This window comes from Ylistrum balloti, unplaced genomic scaffold (assembly GCF_031769215.1).
Source record: "Ylistrum balloti isolate Yb309-2 unplaced genomic scaffold, AGI_CSIRO_Ybal_v1 Utg369858, whole genome shotgun sequence".
NCBI classification, from domain to species: domain Eukaryota; kingdom Metazoa; phylum Mollusca; class Bivalvia; order Pectinida; family Pectinidae; genus Ylistrum; species Ylistrum balloti.
Genome location: NW_026782007.1, coordinates 523409 through 535608, shown reverse-complemented (window position 1 = coordinate 535608; position 12200 = coordinate 523409). Strand labels below are relative to the sequence as shown.

At 33.1% G+C, this 12200-nt stretch overlaps 1 protein-coding gene across 1 annotated transcript in view; it reads right to left on the bottom strand.

Annotated features, from left to right (window-relative positions):
* The window catches only part of LOC132545854 (inositol 1,4,5-trisphosphate receptor type 3-like), a 143107-nt gene that overhangs the window by 41312 nt on the left and 89595 nt on the right, over window positions 1-12200 (bottom strand). Inside the window, exons 37-43 of the mRNA XM_060209525.1 lie at window positions 10416-10577; window positions 9795-10033; window positions 7632-7640; window positions 6103-6184; window positions 5559-5746; window positions 5040-5153; window positions 4035-4046 (exon numbers count right to left, since the gene is read on the bottom strand). Of these exons, the coding sequence (XP_060065508.1) occupies window positions 4035-4046; window positions 5040-5153; window positions 5559-5746; window positions 6103-6184; window positions 7632-7640; window positions 9795-10033; window positions 10416-10577 (806 nt within the window). The remainder of the gene's footprint in view (window positions 1-4034; window positions 4047-5039; window positions 5154-5558; window positions 5747-6102; window positions 6185-7631; window positions 7641-9794; window positions 10034-10415; window positions 10578-12200) is intronic.

Sequence of the window (12200 nt, the reverse complement as noted above, 5' to 3'; positions counted from 1 at the left end):
TAAGTGATACCACAGATTTAACATAAAGGTCAGTGATACCACAGATTTAACATACAGGTCAGTGATACCACAGATTTAACATAAAGGTCAGTGATACCACAGATTTAACATAAAGGTCAGTGATACCAGACTTAAGAAGCTGTCATGTGTAAACAAAATCCTGTCTAACTATGACTTATCTGTAAATCAAGGAAGATAACTTCATTAATTCATAAAAACTCCAACATTCCTGACTGCAACAGTTGCAAAGAGGCAACCTATTTATTTTGATCAGTTAAATGTGCAAAAATTTTTCCAGAATTTTTTTGACACTCTTTTTTTGTTTGCTGACAAATTTTCGAGTTGCTCCATTCTTTCCTGATTTACAGATGAGATTTACCTGTGATGGTTTTACCTGGCTATCAATCTGATGATTATCTCTACAATCTGTCCACTGAAGACATAACAACCATATAACAAGGTCATCATTCAATGTTCAATAGAATCAATGATCAGGAACATTCAAATAGCCAACTAATTTATGCTAGATGCACGTGTTAAATCTCATAATCTCTTAATAGTGAATCTATCAAAATATTCTGTCAAGTTCAGACATGAAGAGTAAACCAATATATATCTTTTGTTATACCAATGCTTGAGAAAATTAAGTATTGGTTAAGATTTAAATAAAACACTAAAACTTTTCTAACTTCACTACATGTACAAGCTATTCTCAAAACACTGCCAAATGATCAACTCCTGCTAGTCCAGCACAACACCTCTCCGCTACAAGATATACAAGAGGCCTACAGAGCCTGCATCGCTCACCTGGATATTCAAGTTAATAATGCAAAACTTTACATTTCTTCAAAAAGGAAGTATTTCCCTTGATGAACCTCACCTACAGATACAGCTTCAAATTTCTGAGGGGTGGGGACAGAGATCAGTTGTTAATCTCTTAATGTCCAGCAATGCTTTTAAGTTATGGGATGGTAATCTCAATGGCTTCAAAGATATAATCTGTCCTGGGGTGGGACAAGACCCTATGACAAATTATCAGCTATGATTGTGTTTATCTCCTGATGCTCAGCAATGATATAGTTATTCAGTGGAGATCACAACTGTTTCAAAGAACCAAAGATCCAAATGAATTGTTGATGTTGCAAAACGGACAATATCATGCAATATCTGAAGAAGATTATATAGATTTCAAGAAATTCATGTTTTCCCTGTTGGCCCCGTCACACTGGCCTCAAGGATGCTTCAGACCAAATTTTATTAAAATCTGCTCAGTCGTACATGAAAAGCTGCAATTGCAATATATAGTAAAAAATGACAGACGCTGGATGCCGGGTTAAAAATCATAACTGGAGACAAAGATATCAGGGTAAAAGCCACTGGCAACACAAACATCAGGCCCAAAGGCACTTGCTACAATAACAAGAGGGCCAAAGTCCTTGGCAACATTACTATTAGGCATAAGGCTGACAGGCGACAAAACTTCAAGCCCAAACTCACTGCAAGCAGGGGTTTGTTTCATGGATCATGCAAGAAAAGCTAGCTTAACCTGTGGAAAAACAAGACAAGATGAAGTTTCAAAAGATTTCCAGATATAAGCCAAATCAAACCTCATTACCAAGATCACTCACACTTGTGATTTGGAAAGGTTTTCTCTTTACAATCCATATACAAACCCTTCTCTTTCATTTCAGTATTAAACAGCTACTTTTAACCATTAACCAAGATGCATATTTCTGAACCAAAAACATTCCACCACACTCACTGCTCTCTATCATGCATATAATGTCTGGTTACCTCTGTAGGCGTATGTGGAGAGGGATCCTATGTCAGGAACAGGCAAGTTGATATAAAATCCAGACACAAATATCACAATGACACTATACAGTACATAATGACAAAACTATAATCATGGACTCTCGAACAGATGGACATTCAATAAGACATATATGATCAAAGTTTCTTTTGAGTTTAAAGCTGATTTAAGCATACAATTCAGAAATTTAAACCTAGAAAAAACTGACTAAAAATCACAAAAATACATATATTAATTCAATTCAACCCCTGTAAATCTGACTGACCCACTCTATCTCTGTTGACGATAATCCTGACCTTTGCCTTACCCCTTCATATCTGAGTAGCCTGCTATATTTCTTTAGACTGACTAATCTAATAACTACTGGTAGAATGTAGAATCCAGTATAACTGAAATGACTAAAAAGAGAGAAACACACAAGAAAAGTGTAGTTTGACCTTCAACCATCAAACTTCCTAACTCAATTTATTGCCCTATTTGAGGTGAGAGCTCCTTGTTGAATCTGTTGTCTACCTAACTGAACAACATATGGGAGGATCCTCACATATCATCTATAGAAATGAGGGCAAAGTGACTTGCACAAGGACACAACTACACAGCACAGGATAGTCTCATTTCTCAGCTTCCTGAGAAACATGAAATGCTTTGGGTAAGGGACTGTGGAACAAAAATGGCCCAAAATGATCTGTGTACATATATTTGTGATAAATATGTTAGTTGTTGAAGACAAATCTTTTTAGAACAAGATCATGAAACATATACCACAAACTTTGAACAAGGTATTAAGTTTTCCTTACTCATGATACTTAAAGTCACTAAAACCTGAAAAAAATGTTTCATAATATACCATTTGCTTTCAAACTTAAATTCTGGCAATACAGGGGAACCCACTTAATTCATCACTGATGACATGGTAGTGTCGAGTACAAATCTGACCATGTGTAAACTGAATTTGACATGAATTATGGGAAAAACAAATCAAATTACAAATTTCTCATCTTCAACCAACTTCTATTAGAAACAAATTAACTTTTGGGTTTAGAGATCCAGAAAAATATGTCAACTGTTAATGTCATGTTCTGCTTGCTATCACATTTTCCTCCTGATAAATGGAACATGATATTAAGCAGGTTCCCCTGTATTTTGGTAAATACCATGTTAATATGTCAACAAGCCCATGTCTAGTAATAAGCCCATCCATATATGGTAATACCATGTGAATTACACAATAAGCCCATCTATGGCAATAAATCTATCCATATATGGTAATACCATGTGAATCCAAAAATAAGCCCATCCATATATGGTAATACCATGTGAATCCAAAAATGAGCCCATCCATATATGGTAATACCATGTGAATCCAACAATAAGTCCATCCATATATGGTAATACCATGTAAGTTCAACAATAAGCCATATATCCATAAAAAGTAATTTCATGTTAGTCCCATAACTAACCCATGCATTATCTATTTGCAGTTTAGTAGAAATACCAACAGAATCTATATTGTCCTACACTTAGAGTCCTAGCAATGTTCTAGCCTCCGATCTTACTGTGTATATATATATAACAATTGTCCTACACTTAGAGTCCTAGCAATGTCCTAGCCTCTGATCTTACTGTGTATATATATATAACAATGCATGTTAAGAGATAAGATGTTTCCTTATATATTATACACATAAACAAAATCATTTTTAAATCATTTTAAAATATCAAGCAACAAACAAAGATAGCAAACATACATGTATATGTTTTATATCAATTTTCCATCTTATTTGTTTAGTAATGTATTTCAGATTGTCCAACTGCTAACAAATACTAGTAATTAGTTGTCATATACAACATATTTTAGTAAGAAATTGATGATAAATATATAGTGTAAGTTAGAAGCCGATATTTGAAAATGGAAGTCACATACAATTAAAGGCTAGTAAGTAATTTGTTTAATTAATTAACACACAGTATTAATCAATGTGAAGACATATTACACTTCAGAGCACAGGCTTGATTAACAAAATTTCAAACACATTATTTTCATGAGCTTAAATAGAATGTTTGATAATAAAACACCAAAAGTTTTGATAATTTTCTTTTCTTCGATTTCAAAAAAAAAATATTGCCAATTTTTGAAAAGTTTTAAATGAACTCAATACTTAAGCTCCATGAAATTAATCAGAAAGGAAAGAAAGAAAAGGAAATGTGACTAAAAACCCACCTTCCACCTTCACTGGAATAAAAACAACAATATCAAAACTAAAATGTGGAAGAAATAATATATGCAAAATAATATGAAGCAACATTGTGATTTACAACATTAAAGGATGTGATTTAGAACAGAAAAAGAATTCAAAATACAGTTAACAACCTCCCTCACTCATATGAAAGATTTCAAAACAAAAGAAAAATTTTTGAAGACAAACTTTCTGTTACATCTGACAAGGACAACATCAAACAAAATGAAGAACCAAATTGTTGCATGATCTTGATTAAATAAAAGATGGCCAGATTTCTTTAAGGAATCATTTTTTTAACTCGTTTTTTAATATTCAGATAGCTAATTCTCCGGAGATTTTCGGTTTGGTCAGTTTCATTTATTTGGAAGAAATTTCAAATTGTAATGAGAATGTCAAAATCTGAACTGGCATCCCTCGCATCATTATGAAAGAGGTTTATCTAAATATATCTAACTGTGATCAGAAAAGGGAGAGAAAAATGAATATGTCTTAGATAAATAGGGGGGGGGGGGTGGAAAGCAGGAAATTGTATAAAGGTGTATACACGTGATGTTTCCTTTATACCAACTCCCAGGAAAATGGATCATTCTTGTGTTAGTTTGGGATATAAAATAACAGGGATGTGTTAATTGGGAGCTTACCAGTATTTAATATATCTATATTCTGGTAATTGTTTTTCTCCCAAAATACCAATTCAGCAAATTGGAATGCATTTCTTATGACATTGGTACACTTATATTCTACACTAAATTTCACAGAAAATTTATCTGCTAGGCTAGAATCTGAGATAAGGTGTGGGCACACAAATATGGGATATAAAATGACAATAAAAAGCTGTACAAAAACAGAGTTTGCTTATAGAATGTACAAATTAACACAATCTAGTAACACAGAAATGTACATAGAATCTTATATATATATATATAAGAAATTTTTTTTTTAATCAAAATGTATTAAAAGAACTTATGAGCTCATCTTGTACCTACCCTTTGGCTGGTGGTCTTTTCAGGAGGAGTTTGACCGTGTTGGGGTCAGTTTTGATGAATTCTGTGACATTCCGCAATGTTTCATTCAAACCATTCAAGTACTCCCACATTGACCTGAAACATTAGGTAAAAGTTACGATCTAGGACCCCAATGTCTATTGGAAAGAGATTTAGGAACACTTTAGAGATTTAGCAGACCACTTCAGGACAACCCAACAGAAATGGTTTGCTTGTTTACTATGTTTAAAAGTCCAATGAACAGACACAATTAACTTTTTCGGTGGGTCTACATGCAGTTGTAGACACAATCCAAAGCAATAAAGGTAAATGCTTCAATCAAAGACAACCATGGCAGCATAAGAAGATCTATGATCGGTTTCCTGGGAAACATGCAGCTCTGAGAGTGGATCATCAGACTAAACACCTCCAATCTTCACCTGCGGTTGTGAAATCTAATGCTCTGCTGATGGTGCTGTTACAGCCACTATATTTCTCATTGAAATTGAATCTTGGACTTACTTGTCATGAGGAAGGTCACCAGCACCACTCTCTATCATACCGCCAGCGGTGTTCAGGTACACCCAGATAAAAAATCGCAAGAATGGCCGCTTCAGGTTGTCTGTTACTTTCTTGTTATTCAGAATACGGAGTAATTCTTGTATTTTGAATATTGTCTGACATATAGATTCAATAAAACGGTTTTCACCCTGTCAACAGGAAAAAACAAGGTCTGTTATGTACAAGTAAAGATGGAAGACATGTGATATATGTAATCTAATCAATTTTTCAACATTCCAGCAAATTAATGAACAAAGCAGCCTTGTATGTATGTCATGCAGGATTTGGTTTCCAATAAATTTTCTACTCACCGGTTCATGCTGTAATTGAGCAATAAAGAGGAAATTTTCTCAAAAATGTTAACAGTGTATATGTATATATAAATACTGGACATGAACTTTCAGTACCTCCGATTTGGATAGACTTCATGGTGACAGTGAGGTACTATCTCCAAATTAATGAAAAGAACTTTGTAATTTCTGATATTTTTGATGGATATTCATACCTCAGCACAAGTAGCCAGCATGTCCACCATGGCAATAAGATACTGCAGGTCCTTATGGTTGTTTTCTGTCAGAGTTTTCTCCCTTTAAAACAAGATGTTATCTAGTTTTTATATCACTGAAACAGTTAAGAATGATTCAAACAGGACATATATTTACAGTAGATATAACTAAGACATTGCTTCTTAAACTAACCTCTAACCTCCCTCTCCCCTCACCCCCACCTGGTGGAAGTTATATCTATATCAAAACTATGTATGCATGCACACAAGTAAACAATGAACTTGTATAATTAACTATGTATACAAAACATGGACAACAGAGATGTAATCCATTGTACTACAGAAATTTTGATTATGGATACACAGTAAGTAACACCTGGCCAGTTACGAAAATGAGGTACATCAAATCAAAATCTAAATTTTAAAGATCCTCTATAACGTGCCAGTACAAATTAGAAGCAGGTTCGGAAAGGGAGGAATGAGCACAGAATGATGTTTAAGGTGGAGTAGGACGTTAAATAACAGGCACTGATGGACGAAAGGCATGTGTATCAGGAGAAAACATCACATAACAAAAAATTACAAAAACAAGAACTCTTTAACTAAATCAGCTTTAAGATACTTTGTAATGTTAATTACAGGTATGATATCTAAGATACTTTGTAATGTTAATTACAGGTATGATATCTAAGATACTTTGTAATGTTAATTACAGGTATGATATCTAAGATACTTTGTAATGTTAATTACAGGTATGATATCTAAGATACTTTGTAATGTTAATTACAGGTATGATATCTAAGATACTTTGTAATGTTAATTACAGGTATGATATCTAAGATACTTTGTAATGTTAATTACAGGTATGATATCTAAGATACTTTGTAATGTTAATTACAGGTATGATATTTAGTACTGAAGAATTACTGAATTAACAATATATTCAAAGACTTTTATCACAGGTACAATTGGAGATAAAAGGTTCAAGATGAAACTTCCAAAATAAGATTACCATAAACATTGTATATTTTCCAGAGTTTGCACCACACCACACCACACATCAAACCAACACACCATCCCCCACCACCACACCACCATAACCGTTCTGTTAGTGTAGCTTCTTATGTGAGATTTTAAGCATAACACAATGAGTGACCCATATTTCACAAACAAGGTCTTTTTTTTTATAAAAGTGTTAAGTTTTCATCACAGAAACAGCAAACTTAAAAAGCAAACTGATATATTTCCTTAAGCCATGTTTGTGAAAGTACCCATATCTAATGCATTACGAAACAAAATCATTACGCATCCCTATTGAAGCATATAAATATATTCCTTTTTTTTATCTTGTTTGATACTGTTGCTTGTATTAATAAGTTTATAAAATCATGTGTTAACATCTAATTAAAAGCCAATACATAAATATCATGTTTTTTCTGCTGCTTTACATGTTATAAGCATACTATAATAAATATCTTGTAACAGTTATCACAAAACACCTGATCACAAACCATGCTGCTAGTACATACCATACAGATCTGGGGGTTAAATTTATAGAAAATTTCTTCATTAATTCATATTAATTGACTAGAAATACATGCTGTCAAATCAAAATTAAGATATAATTCAAGCCAGTTTCAAAGTAATTCTCTGCCATGCAAATAAAACAATGAGGTGAAAACAATTTTTTCATGACTATAAGTAGTAATTCAATAAATAAAGCCTTGTAATGTTTAAAGATATAACATGGTTTGCAGAAACTATACAGAATTATGTACAGCCAAACAAACTAAATCAATATGATATCTAATTTGCTAACACTTCAGCTTTCCTGGAACAAATTGCGCCATAAGTCTTGTTGTTAACATGTGTTTCCATCAATTATTTCCTAATTTGTCTATATCTCTCTCTGCTTGTGTTTCCATCAATTATTTCCTATTTTGTCTATATCAATCTTTGCTTGTGTTTCCATCAATTATTTCCTATTTTGTCTATATCTCTCTCTGCTTGTGTTTCCATCAATTATTTCCTATTTTGTCTATATCAATCTTTGCTTGTGTTTCCATCAATTATTTCCTATTTTGTCTATATCAATCTTTGCTTGTGTTTCCATCAATTATTTCCTATTTTGTCTATATCTCTCTCTGCTTGTGTTTCCATCAATTATTTCCTATTTTGTCTATATCAATCTTTGCTTGTGTTTCCATCAATTATTTCCTAATTTGTCTATATCTCTCTCTGCTTGTGTTTCCATCAATTATTTCCTAATTTGTCTAGGTTAATCTCTGCTTGTGTTTCCATCAATTATTTCCTATTTTGTCTATATCAATCTTTGCTTGTGTTTCCATCAATTATCTCCTAATTTGTCTATATCTCTCTCTGCTTGTGTTTCCATCAATTATTTCCTAATTTGTCTAGGTTACTCTCTGCTTGTGTTTCCATCAATTATTTCCTATTTTGTCTATATCAATCTTTGCTTGTGTTTCCATCAATTATTTCCTAATTTGTCTATATCAATCTCTGTTTGTGTTAACATCAATTATTTCCTAATTTGTCTATATCAATCTCTGCTTGCGTTTCCATCAATTATTTCCTAATTTGTCTATATCAATCTCTGCTTGCGTTTCCATCAATTATTTCCTAATTTGTCTATATCAATCTCTGCTTGCGTTTCCATCAATTATTTCCTAATTTGTCTATATCAATATCTGCTTGTGATTACATCAATTATTTCCTAATTTGTCTAGGTTACTCTCTGCTTGTGTTTCCATCAATTATTTCCTAATTTGTCTATATCAATCTCTGCTTGCGTTTCCATCAATTATTTCCTAATTTGTCTATATCAATATCTGCTTGTGATTACATCAATTATTTCCTAATTTGTCTAGATTATTCTTTGCTTGCATCCCGTAATCATCAGGGTATTATGGTACATATACACATCATAATTAATCATTAAGTCATTGTTTTATAATCATGATTGAAGTGGACTGAAATAATCATGATTGATGTGGACTGAAATAATCATAAGTGAAGTGGACTGAAATAATCATGATTGGTGTGGACTGAAATAATCAGGATTGAAGTGGACTGAAACAATCAGGACTGAAGTGGACTGAAATAATCATGATTGAAGTGGACTGAAATAATCATGATTGATGTTGACTGAAATAATCAGGACTGAAGTGGACTGAAATAATCAGGATTGAAGTGGACTGAAATAATCATGACTGATGTGGACTGAAATAATCAGGACTGAAGTGGACTGAAATAATCAGGACTGAAGTGGACTGAAATAATCATGATTGATGTGGACTGAAATAATCATGATTGATGTGGACTGAAATAATCAGGATTGATGTGGACTGAAATAATCAGGATTGATGTGGACTGAAATAATTGAAATGGACTGAAATAATCCTGATTAAAGCTCAGTGTATTTCTTTTGTACACTCCAATGTAAACTTGAATTTTCCTATTTAGATTTACAAAATTTGTTTTATTTAAATCCAGAACATTTTGCTAATGAAAGAACATATTTTTCCACATTACTGTTACTCTACCTAACTAAGCCTTAACCTTATATTTACTTGTTCATAACCTTTGACCTTTTCAGTAAAAAAAGTCCTGAATAACATGTTTCTATCTTATATAATCTATCAACACCTAAACACAAAAGACATCATACTAACCTTGCATTTTCATCCTGATCAATGACAAAGGCTACATCAGACCTATACTGCATAAAGTACTGCATGACAAAGCCCTGGTTACGTTTTAATGGCAGGTCAAGTTCCTCAACTTTGACGATGGCATTGAGAAGGTCGAGGAACTGTGGCACATTCTCTCTATGTTTAGCAACAATTCCCATCACCTTCATTACCTGGTTACCACTGATCTTCATACAGGTATTAGAGTTACCTGTGAATACCTGTCAAAGCAGAAAAATACCTACATAGTTCTCCTCCTCTATATATACTAACTCTATCACATTATCATCCAAATCTTAAGCATGTAATGTCATAAATGGGAAATTTAACACAATGGAAAACACTATACATTTCTGTAGTTACTCTTGCATTATAAATCTGGAAGAAAAGTCAATGATTGGTAATAAGCCCACCCATATTTTTTTCAGTTCTGCAGGAAAATTTAACAATGTTCTGCAACAAATCCATATCCTCTTTTAGACTCTGAGATTTACAAGTTAGCCTGGGCTTATTTGCCGGGCAAGGCCCCATGGGACCTAAGTGAAAGCCTCGGTCTAGTTACTGTAACAACTTTGAGGTGTATGAATATGGTTGCAATGTTACCTCAGTCAAAGCCTCTGCCAATTCTGGCCCCGCCCCTTCTTTGGACAGCAACATGTCTAAACGATCAAACAGTCTTCCCTGGACCAGTTTATTACTACGGGCCATCAGCTTCAGGAGAGTGAACGTTTTCTGGAATATCTTTCTCTGTCCTGAGTATTGTTCCTGTAAAACCAGATAAAGCCATTAGTGATATGAAATATTCTATGAAAAGGTGCCCCTGTAATTCAGCAGTGTTAAATACTAATTGATACTTACACAGGGGTATATAGAAACCTGACTGTAAGTCACCAATACACATCAATAGTATGTGCTTTCCAGAATTTCTTGTAGATTTATTCATGAAAACAAAATGATGCACAGTAATATGTCTAAACATACCTGAAAAAGATTTTAATTCACATTTTAAATTTATACAACTGGTCAACTCCCCTGCCTCAATCTGATAAAATTATGTTAAACCTTAATGATAATGTATGACACAGAGAGATACCATTTAGATATATGTCACAATCATTCACGTACAATAACACATATTACAAAGAATGAAACAAAAATTTAAAAACTCTAACTACTTCATGCTAAAAATTATCTCCAGCTGAAAAAAAATAGGTTTTTAAAAGATGAGAACCACAATGCTGTTCAAATCTATAAACTAATGTGCTTTAACTTGGAAATGTCTTTACAGTAAATATGAATTGAAGTCATAAGACAACTTATTTATTTGTAAGGTACTTTTGTATATCTTGCATAAATCATTTTTAGATGACATTTCAGCCCATCAATAATGAAAGCTGTCCACAATTATATCTCAGAAAACCAGAAAAAGACATGAGAACCCCACACTTATGCATATTATCATATTATCGTGGTTTGATAAATTTCCAGAAGTTGTCAAATGTGACCTCTGACCCTTTAACATTGACCATAGAGTCTGCCTTAACATGATAGGGTGTGGAACTATGAATCAAATTTTTTAAATTAGATTGGAAGGAAAGGATGGCCATACATAACATTACACACCTCCAGAAAGAGGCGGGGCATCAAAATAAAAGGTTAAAATTTGTCATTAAAAAATTAGACAACATGAAATAACAATGACATGCACATACTAATTTATAATCTAAAAACTGAAAATTTTTGGACATTGCAAATGAGCAACACTTGTGGCCTACATTGACAAATGTAAAATGCATAAAAAGATAAAATATACCATAGTACAAAATAACTTAATCAGACCTAGCACAAGCTGTACATGTACAAAACGTTTTTCTTGGGGCTCAAACATGCTAAAAATGTATGCATGGAACTTTAAATCTTTGTGAATCCATGATGTAGGTTTTGTTTGTGCCGTGCCATGCCATGCCTAAGTATATCTTACCACTTCCCACTTAACGCATGAAAAATATATTATATCTCATGTTGCGAGCATTCTTATAAATAACCAGTGTCAAAAAAAAATACCAAATCTAACGGATAATGTGTCACGATAAATACCAACTGACGGATAGTCCGTCAGAAAAAATACCAAATCTAACGGATAATGTTTCATAGAAAATACCAACTCTGACGGTAGTGTGTCACAAAAAATATCCGTTTTAAAATGTTTTTCAACTCCTGCAAGAACACTAAGTTTCTTACAAACTGATGATGAAATAATAAAATGATGTCATGATGACCCCCTGATGTTCTCCATTTTATCTAAATCTATAGCAGTGTACTTAGTTCATGAATAACAGAAATATAAAGGCAGCTGGAGAGTGAATTTCAATGAGTATATATGTTTTG